The sequence below is a fragment of the Phocoena sinus genome, chromosome 6 (genome assembly GCF_008692025.1).
Source record: "Phocoena sinus isolate mPhoSin1 chromosome 6, mPhoSin1.pri, whole genome shotgun sequence".
Classification (NCBI taxonomy): Eukaryota; Metazoa; Chordata; class Mammalia; order Artiodactyla; family Phocoenidae; genus Phocoena; species Phocoena sinus.
The window spans coordinates 12,683,069-12,704,126 of NC_045768.1; the positions used below are offsets into that span (position 1 = coordinate 12,683,069).

General features: G+C 41.5%; 1 protein-coding gene across 9 annotated transcripts in view; it reads left to right on the plus strand.

The window, feature by feature from the left end:
* The window catches only part of TTLL11 (tubulin tyrosine ligase like 11), a 264,739-nt gene that overhangs the window by 52,232 nt on the left and 191,449 nt on the right, over positions 1-21,058 (plus strand). For all 9 annotated transcript variants that reach the window (XR_004350519.1, XM_032636284.1, XM_032636281.1 and 6 more), the window contains exon 3: positions 3,913-4,046. Coding sequence is in view for 8 of the 9 variants with exons in the window: in XM_032636284.1 (XP_032492175.1) it covers positions 3,913-4,046 (134 nt within the window). In the remaining variant the exon portion in view is untranslated. The remainder of the gene's footprint in view (positions 1-3,912; positions 4,047-21,058) is intronic.

Consider the following 21,058-nt stretch of genomic DNA (forward strand, 5'->3'; position numbering starts at 1 on the left):
ATAAACACTTCACATGCTGAATAAACTGAAAACTTTTGGATACGCATATGGAAGTAATTTATTTTGTTCGTGTCAGCACGTTAGATTTTAGCCACTTTTCTATGGGCAATTTCCTTCAAGATATGTTATTATATCTTAACTGATGAATTAAGACTTTCACTAAAAATAATCTGATTTAGATATGTCTTTGCCTTAAGAAAGCCCAGAACCATCAATTCTCAGCTTTGCAAGCAACAGAACCATCAATTCTCAGCTTTGCAAGCAACAGTTTTTTTGCTGAGTTTCCGGGCCTGAGATGTATGGCAACACGTGGCGGGTGGTGCCTGAGAGCCCACCCTGAGGAGGGGACTTTGTCAGAGGAGGAGGGGGCTCCAGGGAGGGATCTCTGGGGACAGCCATCTGCCAAGCAGTGGTCTGGGCTAGGGATACAAACACAAGGAGAAAAGCACGTAAAGAGAGAAGTCAAATACAAAATAAGCGCCATGCCAGAGGGATGCTGTGCGAATTTGGAACAAGGGCACGTGACCTAACCCAGATTTGCTTGAGGGGGCAGGCAGGGCAAGAGATCCTGGAAAAGAGGATTGAATGTGAACTGAGCCTCCAGGGATGGATGGGCCTGTCCCCCTTGCAAATCAAGGGAGCAGATGGGGTGCAAAGGCATGGAAAGCTTTGCACGTTGCTCGTTCAGCAAAGGGCATGTGACCCATGCTAGTTAGAAAGGGTCAAGTTTGATAGGGCGGTGGAGAGGTGAAAGGCGGGGCCCAAACTTCACCGGGAGCCACTGAGAAATTTCTAAGCTAGAGAGTGACGTGGCCCAGCCTGCAGTTTGGAAAGATCTGCCAGAGGGGATGCATTGGAGGCAGGGGTGCAGGTGGGGGGTTTGGGGTGGAAAGGCTGAGAGAGGAAACAGCTAAGAGGCCACTGCAGTATCCGGGATCTGAAAGTATCAATGTTTGCTTGCTGTTTGGTCGTTTTAATGTGTTTTTGCCAAGAATTATTGTTATAAATGATACTTGGATTGAATAGCACTCCCAGCATAGCTCAGATTGTGTGTTTGATTTGTTTTGTTTTGTCTTAAATTGGGCTAAGTAGGCCTGCGTGGGCAAGCCTGAGGATCAGACTCCTGTGTAACACCAATGGGCCGAGACCACCCGAGGCCCTGGGACTCCAGTGAGGCAGACAGAAGAACCCGGGCCCAGAAGCAGTGACAGGAGGCAAGCTCTTGGGTGAGAAGCTGCAGCCTGAGTTAGGAGCTTTCCCCAACCGACAGGGGAATGGCCACAATAGGGACATCTAGGAACAGACCTTCTTGAGAAGTGCAGGTAGACAGTCAGCCTCAAAAGCACCTGTTAGTATAGCAGGAGCCCAGCCAGTGGGCTCAAGTCACACGAGGACTCCAGCCCTTGCAGGGGAGGCTTAGGGGGAACAGAGGAGGAACACTGTAGACTTCAGGGCAAAGGCATCGCTGAGGCAGCCACTCAGGCACCGGGAGCTAAGGACCGGTGACCAAACTTTGGGGACAGGCAACAGAGCCTCAGAGAAGTAATTAAAATCCTCCTTATCTAACTGGACTACAAAGAAAGGGTCCAAGCTCCCCAAAGGGGAGCTAATGGTTGGACCTAGAGCTTCTACCTCAGGTCAGAATGGGTCCCAGAGCCTCGGGCAGGGGTCACAGGGAGGGGTCACGTGCTGCAGCTGCTTGGAGAAGGTAGACAGAGTCTGGAGTCAGCATGGCCTGACAGTGACCTCCCTCTTTACAGATTTACTCTGGAAGCATATGCTCTGGAGCAGCTACTCTTGTCCGCATCTTACTGAGAGATGACAGAGCCCACATCTCTCTCTCAGCCCCTGCCAGAGGCAGGGATGCTTGCAGCTACCACATGGGGGCTCAGGAGGGCTCAGAGATGCTTTCCCCTGCAGCTTAAAGATGGCGGAGGAACAAAGGTGTCAGTAAAAGTGGATTGAGGGAGGTTGACACTGCTGCCTTCCAGAGACAGGCATTGAGGCAGGGTTCGGGGTGAGCCGTCTACAGCCTGTGGGAAAAGTAGCCAGTGGCTTGAAGGGATGCTTCTTAAGTTGGCTGGTTTTTGTAGAGAACTATCTGGAGACAGACGCAGATGTAAACTCAGAAACAGATCTGTTAGCCGGCCTGGGGGCTGGTGACCCGCATGGCAAAAGGAGCCATTGCAGATTTCAAATGAATACTTACTCCATTTGCTGGACATTGGTTTTCACAGAGCTTCTCTGGAGCGTTCGAACCACACTCCTGTACTCACAGCACTCCTGTGTGTGTTATGTGAGTCCTTCTGACCTGCCGAGGGATTTCTGAAAGCAAACCTTCTCCTGTCACATCGCCATTAAAACTCGGACAATACCACAGCACTGTTTGGCCAGGGGGCATCACGTATTTGCTGTAAGGTGCTGTGTTGCACTCAGTTAAGCAGGTTTTTAGTTTAATACTATAACTAAAATGTGAAATACAACTAAAACATTTCCAAAGAAGTTGGAATTTCGTGTACTTTGCGTTCAGCTCCAGTGTTTGTAACTCAAAAATTCTAATCTCATGGGGGAATAAAAGGAAATAGCTCTAATTTTCTGGACTCATACTGATTTCTTGGGAAGTTCAGAAAAGTGTCCTCAGTGAGTTTCCTCTAATATCAGAGAAGCCGTGTTAGAGCACAGTTTATTAGTGCCTTTAAAGCTCCTTTATTTCTTATTTAATCCTTCTCTATCTCCTTCTAAACAAGAGCTAACAACCTAGGCACTGACATCTTGAAGTTGCCATCTTTTAGATTTTTATTGCTCTTTTTAATATGCTGAGGGAAGCAAGAAGTAGATTATTAAAGCCTTCATTCTCAGTGTTCACCCTTTGCTTCCTGAACGTAGTTTAGACAAACCTCATGCATTCTGACTTTGCCCATTTGCAGTGCAGTAATTTGGACCTGCCAAGCTGACTTGGAACTTTGTACTTTCTATTAAAAATGACTTTGCTAGCAAATTTCTAGTTATTGATGGAACTGTGTAGCCCCTTTCAGGGTGAAGGCCATTTTTAGTCTCCATTTTTTTGAGCAGTGATATTTGCCTTAAGAAATAAGCATGCTAAAATTTTAAATAATTTTTACCTATTTGCCTAAAATTTGCTAAGATATATACTCCGTTTCTTTTCTTGTCAGCATTTCTAAAGATGTGACAAGGAAAAAAACTACCATTCTTTTAAAATGTTTCATAAGTGAGACATTTCCATCCCCTCTGGGCAAATTAATGAGCTATGATCAATGTCAATTTCAGTACTCATAACTGAAGAACTCCTACAGATTCCATTTTTTCCCCTTAAACTATAAATTACACTGTGCTAACCTCTCCACTTCGTGTCCTTATTTCAAGGAGACAGATGTTCTGCTGAAAGGTGTGTATTTTTCTGTTTTATGCCTTTAATACTCATGAAAGATTAAAACAAAGCAATGTAATTAAGCTTCTCATAATGTAACCAGAGTCCACTAGTTAATATTCTCCAGGGTATAAGATGGAAGGAATCCCAGAGGTATGCGTGGTGGCCCAGAATTAGAGCGGATATTAAGTTTTAAGTGCAAGATATAAATTCTTCTCTTTCTTTGTTATCTAGGGGGCTGACAAAGAGTGGAATAAGAAACTAGGTGGAAACTCATTCTTTTAAATTGATGCTTCATTTTTATGAGGAAAAAATATCCATCTATTCCCTCAAGTTTTTCATTAATTTGCTAGGTCTTTCCAAACCATGAATCACTGCTGTGGGGAACCACTCAGACCTTTTTTTAAAATCCTGTCTGAAAAAGTGAATATGTCGGGTGGGTGGTTTTAAAAGTCCCCAATTATGGCTGTTTTATCGCTAGTGGCCCACTGTTGTTAAAACCTCACAACTTCTCTTCTCCCCAGGCATGACGGAGATGGTGCGTAAAATTACTCTGAGCAGAGCAGTAAGAATCATGCAGAATCTCTTTCCTGAGGAGTACAACTTCTACCCCCGCTCATGGATTCTGCCTGACGAGTTCCAGCTCTTTGTGGCTCAGGTAGGTGGCACTCCGTCCCCATGACCCTTGAACTCTATGATGGTTGCAGCTTGGTCCTGGGTCCTTTGTGCTGGGAGCTGGGGCAGGGGGTCCCCAGGAAGCTGAGACTGGTGTAGGGGGTGCCTTAACAGGACACAGCAGGTGTTGCCGCGATCGAGGCAGCTTGCAGAGTTGAACGGGTAGGATGACAGGCAGGTAAACTGAAGAAGTGGGTCCTGACACCAGGAGACAGGCCTGAGGATGGTGTCAGGAGCTAGATCATGGGGTCAGGGCGTCTGCAGAGCCGGGGAGTCAGACCTGGAGCAGAGCGTTGAGTCCACACGTGGACTGGGGCTGTTTGGGTGAATCCCAGAAGTGTGGTCTCCCTGCCGTCTCGTGGCATGAAACGTGGGAGGTTGGGCTCTCATTCGAGACCACTGAGTAGGTCTGACAAACTGAGGGGGAAACCTTCTAAGTGTCCTGCTTTAAATTTGTTCCAGAATCAATTTTCAAATGACTCATTCCATATCCAAACAGTAAACAAAAACAGCTTGAAGTGGTAATTTTGAAAAGGAAGCTCTCTATGGAATGGTGGTCACATGGGACTGTATACATTTCTTAAAATTCTTCGAATTTTCGACTTGAAACGGGTGCATTTTGTTGTATGCAAATTATGTGCACAGTTAATTAAAAAAAACGATCGGCTGGTCCCTATATCAATCTCCCACTTCTGTGGTTTTGCTCACGCCACTGTCGCTACGTGGAGTAACTTTCTGTCCCATTTCTACAACTCTTTATTTAAGTATTCTGCAAGACTGAGCTTAAATGAGATAGATACCAACTGTCTTCAAAATCAGATAAGTGAGAAGAGCATTGCTATCATCCCCAGAAGTTCCTCTGTGCCTTTTTGCCATCATGCCTCACAACCCCCAGCCCAGGCAACTGCTGATCTGCATTCTCATTATAGATTAGTTCTGCCTGTTCAGGAAATTCATATAAATGGAATCATATAGTATGTACTCTCTTGAGTCTTTTTTTTTTTTTTTGAGAATTATGTTTCTGAGCTCCATCCATGTTTGTTGTGTCAGTAGTTTGTATTTTTATTGCTGGATAGTGTTCCATTATGAATATACCCCAACTTATTTATCCATTCACCAATGGATGGGCAGCTGGGTTATTTCCAGTTTGAGGATATTATAAATAAAGCTGCCATGACTCTTCATATGCAGGTCATACACCCTTCATCTAGCTTCTCCTAACATTAACATCTTGTATAATTACTGAAACTGGGAAATTAACATTGATATAGTCTTACTAAATAATCTACACACCTTGTTTGCATTTTTCCTGTTGTCCTACTAATGACCTTTTTCTGGTACAGCATCCACCCCCTATTCCCTCATTGCCTTTAGTTTTTATTTCTCCTTATTTGGTCTCCTCTGAGCCGTAACAGTTCCTCAGTCTGCCTTTGTCTTTCATGACCTTGATTCTTTTGAAGAGTACTGACCCGTTATTTCCTTAAGAGTGTCACTCAACTTGGTTCTGTCTGATTTTTCTCATGATTAAATTCAGATTACACATTTTTGGTAGAATACCACAAAAGGTGATGCTGTGACCTTCTCAGTGCAGCATATCAGGAGAGAAACATGATGTCAAGATGTCTTAATCCTGGTGATGTTAATATTGATCCCTTAGTTAAGGTAGTATCTGCTAGATTTCTCGACTATAAAGTTACTACTTTTCCCTTTGTAATCATTAAGTATCTTATGGGGAGATATTTTGAGACTATGCAGATAGCTTATTTGTCTCATAATTTTTTTTTTAAAACAGCTTTAACTAAGGTACAGTTAAACTGCAAATATTTAAACTTTGCAGCTTGCTATGTTTTGATATATGTATAAAAACCCATAAAAGCATCATCACAATGAAGATAATGGACATATCCATCACCCGCAGTGTTTCCTCACGTTCATTTATAATCCTTTTGTCCCTCTCCTCCCTGCCCTCTACCTTCCACTGCCAGGCAACCGTGGATGTGTTTTCAGTCAAGATTAGTTTGCACTTTCTAGAATTTTATATAAACGGAATCATACAGCAGATACTTTTCTGCGTGTGTTGGGGGTGGGAGGGGTCTGGCTTCTTTCACTCAACATGTTTTGAGATTCATCCGTATTGTTTCTTAAATAATTCATTCCTTCTTATTACTAAGGAGTGTTCCATTAAATGTATTTACCACAGTTTGCTTATACCGTCAATTGCTGCTGGACATTTGGATTGATTCCAGTGTTTAGCTGTTACAAATAAAGATAATATGAACGTTCATGTATAAGTCTTTGTGTGAACATATGTTTTCATTTCTCTTGAGTAAATGCATAGGAATAGAATGTCTGGATCATATAGTAGGTGTCCATTTAATTTTAAAGAAAGTACCAATCGTTTTCCAAAGTGGGTTGTGCCATTTTGTATTCCCATCAGCAACTATGACCATTTTAGTTCTTCCACATCCATGCCGACTCTTGGTAACAGTCAGGCTTTTTAATTTTAGCCATTCTGACAGGTGTGTGGTGGTTTCTCATTGGCTTTAATTTGTATTTTCCTAATTATTAATGATGTTGGGCTTCCCTGGTGGCGCAGTGGTTGAGAATCCGCCTGCCACTGCAGGGGACTCGGGTTCGAGCCCTGGGCCGGGAAGATCCCACATGCCGCGGAGCAACTAAGCCTGTGCACCACAACTACTGAAGCCTGCGTGGCACAGCTACTGAAGCCAGCATGCCTAGAGCCCGTGCTCCGCAACAAGAGAAGCCGCCACAATGAGAAGCCCGCGCACTGCAACGAAGAGTAACCCCTGCTCGCTGCAACTAGAGAAAGCCCACACACAGTAACGGAGACCCAATGCAGCCAAAAATAAATAAATAAATTTATTTTTAAAAAATGGTGTTGAGCATCTGTTTACGTGCTTATTTGCCATCCAAATATATTCTTTGATGAAATGTCTATTCACATCTTTCACCCATTTAAAAAAATTGAGTTATTTTTATTGTTGAGTTTTGAGAGTTCTTTATATATTTTGAACACAAGTATTCATCAGATATACCAACTGCAAATATTTTCTCCCAGTTTGTGCCTTGTCTTTTCATCCTTTCAACAGTATCTTTTGAAGAGCAAGTTCTAAATTCTGATGGATCAGTTAATTGATTTGTTCTTATATGGATCATGCTTTTTGGTGTCATATATCAGGAATCTTTAACCTAACCCAAGTTCATAAAGATGTTCTCTTATGTTTTCATCTCCAAGTTTATAGTTTTAAGTCTAGGTCTATGATTTGTTTTGAGTTAGTTTTTTAATATAATGTGAGGTATGGATTCACTTTTTCTTGTTTCTTTGTTTTACATGAGATATCAGATAGCTTCAGAAATGTTTGATGAGAATACTAACCTTTCCCCCATTGCCTTTGCACTTATGTTGAAAACAGTTGCTCAGACATGTGTTGGGTGTATTTCTGAATCCTCTATTCTGTTGGTATATTTGTCAATCTTTATGCCAATACCTCACTGTCTTTGTTATTACAGCTTTATAAGGAGTCTTGAAATCATGTAGTGGAAGTCCTCCAACTTTGTACTCCTTTTTCAAAGTTGTCTTGGCCATTATAGTCTTTTGATCTGCCTTGTGAATTTATTTATTTACTTTTATGTTTTTTGAATTTTATTTTATTTATTTTTTTATACAGCAGGTCCTTATTAGTCATCCATTTTATACACATCAGTGTATACATGTCAATCCCAATCGCCCAATTCATCACACCACCACCCCCGCGCCCCCACCGCTTTCCCCCCTTGGTGTCCATACATTTGTTCTCTACATCTGTGTCTCAACTTCTGCCCTGCAAACTGGTTCATCTGTACCATTTTTTCTAGGTTCCAACATATATGCATTAATGTACAATATTTGTTTTTCTCTTTTCTGACTAACTTCAGTCTGTATGACAGTCTCCAGATCCATCCATGTCTCCACAAATGACCCAATTTCGTTCCTTTTTATGGCTGAGTAATATTCCATTGTATATATGTACCACATCTTCTTTATCCATTCATCTGCTGATGGGCATTTAGGTTGCTTCCATGACCTGGCTATTGTAAATAGTGCTGCAGTGAACATTGGGGTGCATGTGTCTTTTTGAATTATGGTTTTCTCTGGGTATATGCCCAGTAGTGGGATTGCTGGATCTTATGCTAATTCTATTTTTAGTTTTCTAGGAAACCTCCATACTGTTCTCTATAGTGGCTGTATCAATTTACATTCCCACCAACAGTGCAAGAGGGTTCCCTTTTCTCCACACCCTCTCCAGCATTTATTGTTTGTAGATTTTCTGATGATGCCCATTCTAACTGGTGTGAGGTGATACCTCATTGTAGTTTTGATTTGCATTTCTCTAATAATTAGTGATGTTGAGCAGCTTTTCATGTGCTTCTTGGTCATCTGTATGTCTTCTTTGGAGAAATGTCTATTTAGGTCTTCTGCCCATTTTTGCATTGGGTTGTTTGTTTTTTTAATATTGAGCTGTATGAGCTGTTTATATATTTTGGAGATTAATCCTTTGTCTGTTGATTCGTTTGCAAATATTTTCTCCCATTCTGAGGGTTGTCTTTTTGTCTTGTTTATGGTTTCCTTTGCTGTGCAAAAGCTTTTAAGTTTCATTAGGTCTCATTTGTTTATTTTTCTTTTTATTTCCATTACTCTAGGAGGTGGATCAAAAAAGATCTTGCTGTGATTTATGTCAAAGAGTGTTCTCCCTATGTTTTCCTCTAAGAGTTTTATAGTGTCCAGTCTTACATTTAGGTCTCTAATCCATTTTGAGTTTATTTTTGTGTATGGTGTTAGGGAGTGTTCTAATTTCATTCTTTTACATGTAGCTGTTCAGTTTTCCCAGCACCACTTATTGAAGAGGCTGTCTTTTCTCCATTGTATATCCTTGCCTCCTTTGTCATAAATTAGTTGACCATAGGTGCGTGGGTTTATCTCTGGGCTTTCTGTCTTGTTACATTGATCTATGTTTCTGTTTTTGTGCCAGTACCATATTGTCTTGATTACTGTAGCTTTGTAGTATAGTCTGAAGTCAGGGAGTCTGATTCCTCCAGCTCCGTTTTTTTTTTCCCTCAAGACTGCTTTGTCTATTCAGGGTCTTTTGTGTCTCCATACAAATTTTAAGATTTTTGTTCTAGTTCTGTAAAAAATGCCATTGGTAACTTGATAGGGATTACATTGAATCTGTAGATTGCTTTGGGTAGTATAGTCATTTTCACAATATTGATTCTTCCAATCCAAGAACGTGGTATATCTCTCCATCTGTTGGTGTCATCTTTGATTTCTTTCATCAGTGTCTTATAGTAGTCTTCATACAGATCTTTGGTCTCCCTAGGTAGGTTCATTCCTAGGTATTTTATTCTTCTTGTTACAATGGTAAATGTGAGTGTTTCCTTAATTTCTCTTTCAGATTTTTCATCATTAGTGTATAGGAATGCAAGAGATTTCTGTGCATTAATTTTGTATCCTGCAACTTCACCAGATTCATTGATTAGCTCTAGCAGTTTTCTGGTGGCATCTTTAGGGTTCTCTGTGTATAGTATCATGTCACCTGCAAACAGTGACAGTTTTACTTCTTTTCCAATTTGTATTCCTTTTATTTCTTTTTCTTCTCTGAGTGCTGTGGCTAAAACTTCCAAAGCTATGTTGAATAATAGTGGTGAGAGTGGACATCCTTGCCTTGTTCCTGACCTTACAGGAAATGCTTTCAGTTTTCCACCATTGAGAATCATGTTTGCTGTGGGTTTGTCATATATGGCCTTTATTATGTTAGGTAGTTTCCCTCTATGCCCACTTTCTGGAGAGTTTTTATCATAAACGGGTGTTGAATTTTGTCAAAAGCTTTTTCTGCATCTATTGAGATGATCATATGGGTTTTATTCTTCAGTTTGTTAATATGGTGTATCATATTGATTGATTTGCGTATATTGAAGAATTCCATCCCTGGGATAAATCCCACTTGATCATGGTGTATGATCCTTTTAATGTGCTGTTTGATTCTGTTTGCTAGTATTTTGTTGAGAATTTTTGCATCTGTATTCATCAGTGATATTGGTCTATAATTTTCTTTTTTTGTAGTTTCTTTGTCTGGTTTTGGTATCAGGGTGATGGTGGCCTCATAGAATGAGTTTGGGAGTGTTCCTTCCTCTGCAGTTTTTTTGAAGAGTTTGAGAAGGATGGGTGTTAGCTCTTCTCTAAATGTTTGATAGAATTCACCAATGTTTGAAGCCATCTGGTCCTGGACTTTTGTTTGTTGGAAGATTTTTAGTCACAGTTTCAATTTCATTACTTGTGATTGGTCTGTTCATATTTTCTATTTCTTCCTGGATCAGTCTTGGAAGGTTATACCTTTCTAAGAATTTGTCCATTTCTTCCAGGTTGTCCATTTTATTGACATACAGTTGCTTTCAGTAATCTCTTAGGATGCTTTGTATTTCTGCGGTGTCTGTTGTAACTTTTCCTTTTTCATTTCTAATTTTATTGATTTGGGTCCTCTCCCTCTTTTTCTTGATGAGTGTGGCTAGTGGTTTATCAATTTTGTTTATCTTCTCAAAGAACCAGCTTTTAGTTTTATTGATCTTTCCTATTGTTTTCTTTGTTTCTATTTCATTTATTTCTACTCTGATCTTTATGATTTCTTTCTTTCTGCTAACTTTGGGTTCTGTTTGTTCTTCTTTCTCTAGTTCCTTTAGGTGTAAGGTTAGGCTGTTTATTTGAGATTTTTCTTGTTTCTTGAGGTAGGCTTGTATAGCTATAAACTTCCCTCTTAGAACTGCTTTTGCTGCATCCCATAGGTTTTGGATTGTCGTGTTTTCATTGTCATTTGTCTCCAGGTGTTTTTTGATTTCCTCTTTGATTTCTTCAGTGATCTCTTGGTTATTTAGTAATGTATTGTTTAGCTTCCATGTGTTTGTGTTTTTTACGTTTTTCTCCCTGTAATTCATTTCTAATCTCAAAGCATTGTGGTTAGAAAAGATGCTTGATATGATTTCAGTTTTCTTAAATTTACTGAGGCTTGATTTGTGACCCAAGATGTGATCTATCCTGGAGAATGTTCCGTGCATACTTGAGAAGAAAACGTAATCTGCTGTTTCTGGATGGAATGTCCTATAAATATCAATTAAATCTATCTGGTCTGTTGTGTCATTTAAAGCTTCCGTTTCCTTATTTATTTTCATTTTGGATGATCTGTCCATTGGTGTAAGTGAGGTGTTAAAGTCCCCCACTATTATTGTGTTACTGTCGATTTCCTCTTTTATAGCTGTTAGCAGTTGCCTTATGTATTGAGATGCTCCTATGTTGGGTGCATATATATTTATAATTGTTATATCTTCTTCTTGGATTGATCCCTTGATCATTATGTAGTGTCCTTCCTTGTCTCTTGTAACATTCTTTACTTTAAAGTCTATTTTATCTGATACGAGTATTGCTACTCCAGCTTTCTTTTGATTTCCATTTGTATGGAATATCTTTTTCCATCCCCTCACTTTCAGTCTGTATGTGTCCCTAGGTCTGAATTGGGTCTCTTGTAGACAGCATATAGATGGGTCTTGTTTTTGTATCCATTCAGCAAGCCTGTGTCTTTTGGTTGGAGCATTTAATCCATTCACATTTAAGGTAGTTATCGATATGTATGTTCCTATGACATTTTCTTAATTGTTTTGGGTTTGTTTTTGTAGGTCCTTTTCTTGTTTTGTGTTTCCCACTTAAAGAAGTTCCTTTAGCGTTTGTTGTAGAGCTGGTTTGGTGGTGCTGAATTCTCTTGGCTTTTGCTTGTCTGTAAAGCTTTTGATTTCTCCATCGAATCTGAATGAGATCCTTGCTGGGTAGAGTAATCTTGGTTGTAGATTACTCTACAACCAATCTTATAGATTACCAACCAATCTTGGTTGGTTCTTCCCATTCATCACTTTAAGTACATCATGCCACTCCCTTCTGGGTTGTAGAGTTTCTCCTGAGAAATCAGCTGTTAACCTTATGGGAGTTCCCTCGTATGTTATTTGTCGTTTTTCTGTTGCTGCTTTCAGTAATTTTTCTTTGTCTTTGATTTTTTCTAATTTGATTACTATGAGTCTTGGTGTGTTTCTCCTTGGGTTTTTCCTGTATGGGACTTGCTACGCTTCCTGGACTCCAGTGGCTATTTCCTTTCCCATGTTAGGGAAGTTTTTGACTATAATCTCTTCAAATATATTCTCGGGTCCTTTCTCTCTCTCTCTTCTCCTTCTGGGACCCCTATAATGCTAATGTTGTTGAGTTTAATGTTGTCCCAGAGGTCTCTTAGGTTGTCTTCATTTCTTTTCATTCTTTTTTCCCTATTGTGTTCCGCAGCAGTGAATTCCACCATTCTGTCTTCCAGGTCACTTATCCGTTCTTCTGACTCAGTTATTCTGCTCTTGATTCCTTCTAGTGTATTTTTCATTTTAGTTATTGTATTGTTCATCTCTGTTTGTTTGTTCTTTAATTCTTCTAGGTCTTTGTTAAACATTTCTTGCATCTTCTCCATCTTTGCCTTCATTATTTTTCTGAGGTCCTGGATCATCTTCACTATCATTATTCTGAATGTTTTTTCTGGAAGCTTGCCTATTTCCACTTCATTTAGTTGTTTTTCTGGGGTTTTATCTTGGTCCTTCATCTGGTACATAGCCCTCTGTCTTTTCATCTTGTCTATCTTTCTGTGAATGTGGTTTTTGTTCCACAGGCTGCAGGATTGTAGTTCTTTTTGCTTCTGCTGTCTGCCCTCTGGTGGATGAAGCTATGTAGCTCTGAGGCTAACTTGTGCAAGTTTCCTGATGGGAGGGACTTGTGCTCTGGTGGGCAGAGCTCAGTAAAACTTTAATCCACTTGACTGCTGATGGGTGGGGCTCGGTTCCCTCCCTGTTGGTTGTTTGGCCTGAGGGGACCCAACACTGAACCCTACCAGGGCTTTTTGGTGGGGCTAATGGCTGACTCTGGGAGGGCTCACTCCAAGGAGTACTTCCCAGAACTTCTGCTGCCAGTGTCCTTGTCCTCATGGTGAGGCAGAGCCACCCCCCGCCTCTGCAGGAGACCCTCCAACACTAGCAGTTAGGTCTGGTTCAGTCTCCTATGGGGTCACTGCTCCTTCCCCTGGGTCTCCATGCGCACACTGTTTGTGTGTGCCCTCCAAGAGTGGAGTCTCTGTTTCCCCCAGTCCTGTCGAAGTCCTGCATTCAAATCCCACTAACCTTCAAAGTCTGATTCTCTTGGAATTCCTCCTCCCGTTGTTGGACCCCCAGGTTGGGAAGCCTGACTTGGGGCTCAGAACCTTCACTCCAGTGGGTGGACTTCTGTGGTGTAAGTGTTCTCCAGTTTGTGAGTCACCCACCCAGCAGTTATGGAATTTGATTTTATTGTGATTGTGCCCCTCCTACCACCTCACTGTGGTTTCTCCTTTGTCTTTGGATGTGGGGTGTCTTTTTTGGTGAGTTCCAGTGTCTTCCTGTTGATGACTGTTCAGCAGTTAGTTGTGATTCTGTTGTTCTCGCAAGAGGAAGTGAGAGCACGTCCTTCTACTCTGTCATCTTGAACCAATCTCCTCATAACAAGAAGAAAAAAATCATATATGTACTCATGTGGCTACCATTTCCAGTGGTTTTTATTACTTTGTGTAGATTCACATTTCTGTTTTGTGTAATTTTTCTTTAGCCTAAAGAGTTTCCTTTAGCTTGTGTTAAGGGTCTTTTGGTGATGAATTCTTTCAATGTTTGTATTTATTAAAGTTTATTTTGCCTTTGGTTTTGAAAGATATTTTATCTAGGTATACAATTCTAGGTTGATATATTTTTTTTCTTTCAAATCTTTTAGTCTGTTACTCCTCTGTCTTCTTGCTTGTATTGTTTCTGACAGCAAATCTGTTGTAACCATTATCTTTGATCCTCTGTATATAACATGTCCTTTCTCTCCGGCCGCTTTTAATATTTTCTCTTTATTACTGTTTTTGAATAATTTGATTGTGATGTGTTTTGGCATAATTTTGTCTATGTTTTTCATGTCTGGGGGTCATTGAGCTTTTAGATTTGTGGGTTTATAATTTTCATAAAATTTGAAAAATATTTGTCCATTATTTCTTCAGGTATTTTTCTGTCCATCCCACCTCCTCTCATTTGGGGGACACCAATGACACATATATTAGGTCACTTGAAAGTGTCCCACAGTTCACTGATGCTCTGTTCATTTTTTTAAAATTTTGTTTCATTTTAAAGTTTCTCTTGTTTTTGTCTTCATGTTCACTATTTTTTTCTTCTTTAATGTCTAATCTGCTGTCTAATCCCATTTAGTCTACTTTTCATCTCACACACTGTAGTTTTTATTTCTAGAAGCTAGATCTGGGTCTTTTAAAATACCTTCCATAGTTTTACTTAGCTTTTTTAATGTATGAAATGCATTATAGCAACTGTTTTAATGTCATTGTCTGCTAATTCTAATTTTGTGTCCATTCGGGGTTGGTTTGGATTGATTGGTTTTTCTCTTCATTATGGCTCATGTTTCCTTGCCTCTTTTCATGCCTGGTCATTTTTAGCTGGATGCCAGACTTGGTGAATCTTACTTTATTTGGGTGTTCGGTATTTTTGCGTTCCTATATATATCCTTGAACTTTGCTGTGGGATCCAGTTAAGTTACATGGAAATAGGTTTGGGGTCTTGTTTTCAAAGTTTGCTAGACAGGACTGGAGTAGTGCTCCATCTAAGGCAAGTTACTCATCACTCCTGAGTCAAGGATTGTATATGTACTCTTCCTAATGCTCTGTGCATAATGGTGTTTACCCGTCTCTTGGTGAGAACAGACACTATTCCAGGTTCTGTGTGGCTCCAGGCACTGTTAACTCCAGTCCTTTTTGGTGGCTCTTTCCTTGGCATCAGGTGGTTTCCTCATGAACATGCACTGATCTGTACTCAGCTAAATATGCAAGGGAGACTCTCTGTGGATCTCCAGAGTTCTCTTTTTGTGCAAAAGTCTCTCCAGGACTCTTCCCTGAGAACTCTGGCTATCTTAGTCTCCCTTGACTCATAGTTTCATTTCCTCAACAGATTGTCCACTGGGCTCCACCGGAGTTCTGCCTCTCTGTGCTACAGCCTGGACTCTCCCACAAGACAGTAAACTGAGACAATCACAGAGCTCACATCATTTGATTCCCATCTCTCGGGAATCACTGTTCTTTGTTGCTCGATGTCCAGTGCCTTGAAAACCATTGTTTAATATACAGTAAGTCCCTTACATACAAACAAGTTCCACTCCAAGAGCACATTCGTAAGTCCAATTTGTTCGTTAAGTCCAACAAAGTTAGCCTAGGTACCCAACTAACACAATAGGCTATATAGTACTGTACAGTAATAGGTTTATAATACTTTTCACACAAATAATACATAAAAAACACAAAAACCATTTTTAATCTTACAGTATAGTATCCTGAAAAGTACAGCAGTACCGTACAACAGCTGGCATACAGGCAAGTGAGTGAACAGGCACGAAGAGTTACTGACTGGAGGAGGGAGAGGAGGTGGGAGATGGTAGAGCTGAAGGATCGCCAGCAACAGGAGATGGAGGGCAAGCTGCATTTTCATTCATGCCTGACGTTGATGGCGCAGGTTCTGGTTCCTTGCTGGATTCAAATCTATCTACCCTCTTGAAAAAACGATCCAGTGATGTCTGGGTAGTAGCTCTTTTTTTCTCGTCATAGATGACACGGTGGCACTGGATTGCATTCTGAACGGCTGCTGCAACCTTTGGGTACTGTTCTACGTTGGGGTCCTGTGCCTCAAAAGCTAACAGTGCCTTCTCACATAAAGAAAACCCCCTTGCCATTTCCTGTGTCGTGAATCTCTTCAGTTCTTCAGTTACTTCTCCTTCCTCTTGTCTCTCTTCGTCCTTTCTCTGGGCCTCCAATTCCATCAGGTCTTCATTAGTAAGCTCCTCGTGTTGCCCAGCAAGGAGTTCAGTGAAGTCGTCCTCTTGCAGATCTGGCTCCAGCTTCTTGCTGAGGGTCACCAAGTTGCTACAAATCTCTTTGGACTCCTCATCCCGGGCAGCTACCATATCTGCACTCACTGCCTCTCCACTTACGTTTACGTTGTGAAGGTTGACTCTAGCCCTGAACCAATGAAACCAGCCATGGAAGGCATTAGAAGATGCGCCCTCTGATTCTTTGCCATGTTTCTTCTTCAGGTCTTCATAAAGGCTTTTAGCTTTCTCTTGCATCAGCATTAAGCTGGGTGGGACTCGGCGCTGATGCTGGTCCTGCGTCTGCACACTGAGAAGTGTCTCCATCTCCTCCATCAGTTTTCCTTTTGCTTCTTTGATATTATTGTTGACATCATCAGCACAGCAGACTTCACATGTTCCATGATCTTGTCCTTGTTCTTTAGATTCATGCTGATGGTTGAACAATTCATGTTGTAAGAACAAGCGACGTCTACCATCTTTTTGCCTTGCTCCACCCTCTCAATTATTTTCACTTTTGTTTCCATCGTTATCGCTTGGCGCTTCTTAGCAGTACCAGCTACGTCGCCGCTGCTTTTACTCTTGCTTTCGGACATCCTGGGCTTGAAATAAAGATACTATACTACTGTACTCTACACCGTACTGTACAGTAAAGAACACAAAAGCACGAGCACTTGCAGAGGATGCACGCACGTGACAGTGTACGCCAGACACGTGAACTAACTTATGTGATTGGACATGTGCATGCATGTTCTCATCTTAGAAAGTTCGCAGCTTGAAGGTTTGTATGTAGGGGACTTACTGTATTTTGTCCATTTTTTGGTTGTTTCGCTTGGGAGAAGCTGAAGGTTCTTAGAACTGGAGAGTTCTCTAATATAAAGGAGGATTTCTCTGTTTCTAAAAGAGCACTAATTTGGAATCCGCTGATTCAGGGTCTGGCATAGGCAGAATAAGACTATGAGACCCCACCTTAGCTGTTTGCTGGAAACCCCCGGCCCTGTCACTTATTCCTCACTTATGTCACTGCTGCATAGTATTCCATTGTATGAACGCACCATAACTTTTAAAAGCATTCCCCTATTGATGAACATTTAGGTACTTCTCATATTTTTTTGGTTCAACAAATAATGCCGTAGGGAACACCCTCGTACAGGTATCTTTATACACCTGTGCCAGCATTTCCTTCAGATAGAAATCTCAAAATAGAATTGCTGTATTAAAGGATATGTGCATTTACATTTGTGACATATAAAGCCAGACACGAGGCTTCAATAACAGCACACTTGATTGTGAGGTTAAACAGTGTCTTCCCAGTGCCTTGGAAGTGAGCGCTCAGAGGTGTGTGTTTTGGGGGGTGGTGCTCTGGGATTCCTGCCAACAACAGGAAAAGGTGTGAGTAACTGTAAAACATTCTAAAACCTGACAATATGTGGGTATTTTATTTCTTCCATCGATTAGGATTAAATTTACTTTGTTCAAGAAAGGGGGAGATCCACATCCCTACCCCCCATCCATTTGCAAAACTGGTACCCAGATACAATCAGCAGGTGGCACTAGGCAGAAGCAAGCAGGATTCTCAGTGGAAATTTTTGTGAAGTCTAGAGGAGGATGTTGGCTTTCTTTCCAATTTTCGCAGATGGCCAATAAAAAAAATTCCTTAGAGTTTATTTTGCATATGGTCTTCCATCTGGGTATTTGAGAAAAGTACAGTTTTGTTATCACAACAGTATTTATTATGGTGAAGGAGTTTGCATTTTGTAGCAGAAGAATTTTTCAGCAAATCAAGCCCAAAACTTGGTCCATAATGGTTTGCAGTTTCTTGGAGGGAACCAGAAAGCATGGGGTCCTTCCATTTTCCTCTCCGGCTTCATCCTCATTTAGCTTTTATTGATTCAGCTCCTCAAGGCTGAATGAAATGCATTATTTGCAAAAAAAACCCAGAGAACAATGTTCTCCACTGGGTTTAGGAACTCGGAAAATGTGGAGTTCTAAGTGGGTCAGAGTCAAGGCAGAAAGAAAGCCTGCAACGTGGAGCTTATATTCCTTGTCCTGATTCCACGCTTGTCAAAGAACCTTCTGGTGAATAGATTATTTGAATCACTTTCCTTCATATACACAAGATGCTGATATGGCTGGCTTCGGACCACCTGATGGTTTATCCAGAGTATGAGGTTTGGACCTCTGCACGCGCCTTGTAGAGCCCCTCCGACCTCTGCGGCCTCAGCTCGTACCATTTCCGACCCCTTCCTCTGGTCTCCTTCCATAGTCAACTTTTGTAGGCACTCAGCAGCACCCCAGCCTCTGCCACCTCTGCATTTCGTACCCGCCTCTCCCTTTGCCTGGGGCACTTGCTCCCACTTGCAAGGCTGCCTCCTTTTGCCTGACCTACTTTGCCAATGCTTCAGAATGCTGCTTATCTTTTACTTTCTCTATAAAGCCTCCTCTGCCCCCCATGCCTGAGGGGGTACCTTGTTTTCCTCTCTTTATGGTACTTTCGCCTATCACACTGCTTAGTGACTACACGTCTAATAATCTTTCTTTCCTGCTCTAAGTACCGCAAGGGCAGCGAGTGACTGGCTTCACCTTACTTACCTTTGTATTGCTGGTGCCTATCACAGGGCCTGTGCGTAGTTGGAACTCAAGTATATTTGCCCGATTGAATGGCAGATTAGTACGCGGATGCTGTGGTTTAAAAACTTCGTCTCTTGTGAGTTCAGTCATCAAAGTCAGCTTCTCTGCGGCCAAGGGTATCAGCAGGACCCAGCCTGTCACTTTACAGGAGTGCGGGCCAGAGTTGAGCCGTGAGGAGCTCACCGAAGCGATGCCAGCCAGGGACAGCTCCGGGTGGTCGGCCGCCAGCCTTTCCCTGTGATGCCCCAAACCCCACCCCCACCGCCACCCAGAGCTCTCAGGCTTCCTCAGCAAGCTCGGGAGCCCATGCAGAAGCCAGAACGCCTCCTGCCGGTGCAGCACGGCATCCTGAGAGGCTGAAGCACTGGCCCAGGGTTGTGAATAACTAGTAAAAGACGGAAGCGAGGGGACTCCAGCTGTCAGAAGAAGGCAGATGATTCAGGGCCACTGGCAAAGACTCTGTAGGAGCCATGGCTTCACCTCCCCATCTGCTTCAAGTTTTACTTCACCTCCTGCTTAGATATGTCATGCTGTTCTGGGGCCCCTCTCTTAACAGCTCAGTTTGTTTGTTGGAAAACTGATATCATCTGAAACTCAAGATGCTGCTCCTCTCTGGACAAGCATCCTTAGGTCCTGTTCATCAGGAAGTCCTTTTAAATAGCCCAAGGGACAACTGACATCTGTGCAGTGCTTTGCAGTTTACCAAGTGCTTCTGATAGACATGACCTTTTTTGGCTTCTCACTCAATTTGGGGAGGTATCATTACCTCCAATTTACAGATAAGACAATGGAGATCCCGAACTGAAGGTACTTGCCCATGATTATGACGTGACTCTACAACTGCTAGCACACTTAGATCTCTGACTTGGTTTCGTTCAGACATTTTCTGAGACCTGCTAAGTGTGCTGGGATACAAAGCAAGCTAGATGTATCCTTGCCCTCATGGAGTTTCTGGTATAGACGGGTGATCACTCACTGATTCATTCATTCATTCAGACATTTATTGGGTCAAGACCCCATTTTCTTCCCACTGCATCATGTTCTTATTCATCACCTTACAGGTGAGAGAGCTGAGAGTCAGGGGGTTAAGTAACTTGCCCAGAGTTACATGGCTTATAGGTGCATGTAGCCAGGACTAAGACCCATGTCTTCTGACTCTGCCATAACTTCCTTTAATGCCAACAAACATTTACTGAGTCTCTTATATGTGTCCAGCATTGGTGGACTGGAGAGTCAAAGACGAAAGATGGGGTCTCTGCTTAAAAGGGAGGGCCCTGCTTAGCAAAGGAGATAGACGGTATAAGCTGATACAGGCTGTGATGGAATTAAGCACAAGTGCTATGGGAATCAGAGTAATATGTGATGGTTCGGAAGATGGGTGACGGAAAACATCAGGAAAAGCTCCTATGCAATCAATTAATGTGGAATGAAACTGGGCCAGAGTCAGGACACCTGGGTTCAAGTCCTGGCTCCCCCTGTTTATTTTTCTTCCCCCCTCCAGCTTTATTGAGATGTAATTGACATATAACATTGGGTCAGTTTAAGGTATACAACACGATGATTTGATCCATGTATGTATTATGAAATGATAGCCACAATAAGGTTAGGTATTACATCCATCACCTCACATAGTTACAATTTTTTTTTGTAGTGAGAACATTTAACATCTACTCTCTTAGCAATTTTCAGGTACATAATACAGTATTGTTAACTATAGTCACCACTCTGTACATTAGCTCCCCAGAACTTACTCATCTTATAACTGGAAGTTTGTACCTTTTGACCAACATCTGCCCATTTCCCCCAGCCCCTAGCAACCATCGTTCTACCCTCTGTTTCTATAAGTTCGACTTTTTTTTTAGATTCCACATATATGCGACATCATCCAGTATTTGTCTTTCTCACTGTCAAGTGAGAGAATACAGTATTTGTTTTATTTCACTTAGCATAATGCCCTCGAGGTCAATCCATGTTGTTGGAAATGGCAGGATTTCCTTCTTTCCTGTGTCTGAATAATATTCCTTTGTGTGTGTGTTTGGTGTGTGTGTGTGTGTGTGTGTGTGTGTGTGTAAAACTCTAACTTGGATATATACAGGTCACATTTTCTTTATCCATCCATTGAGGGACACTAAGGTTGTTTCCACCTGTTGGTTATTGTGAATAATGCTGCAGTGAACATGGGGATGCAGATGACCCTTCAGATACTGATTTTAATTTATTCAGATACATAGCCAGGAGTGGAATAGCTGGATCATATGGTAGTTCTATTCTTAATTTTTTGAGGAACCTCTGTACTATTTTCCATAGTGACTGTATCAATTTACATTCTCACTAATGGTTGTGAGGTGGTATCTCATTGTGGTTTC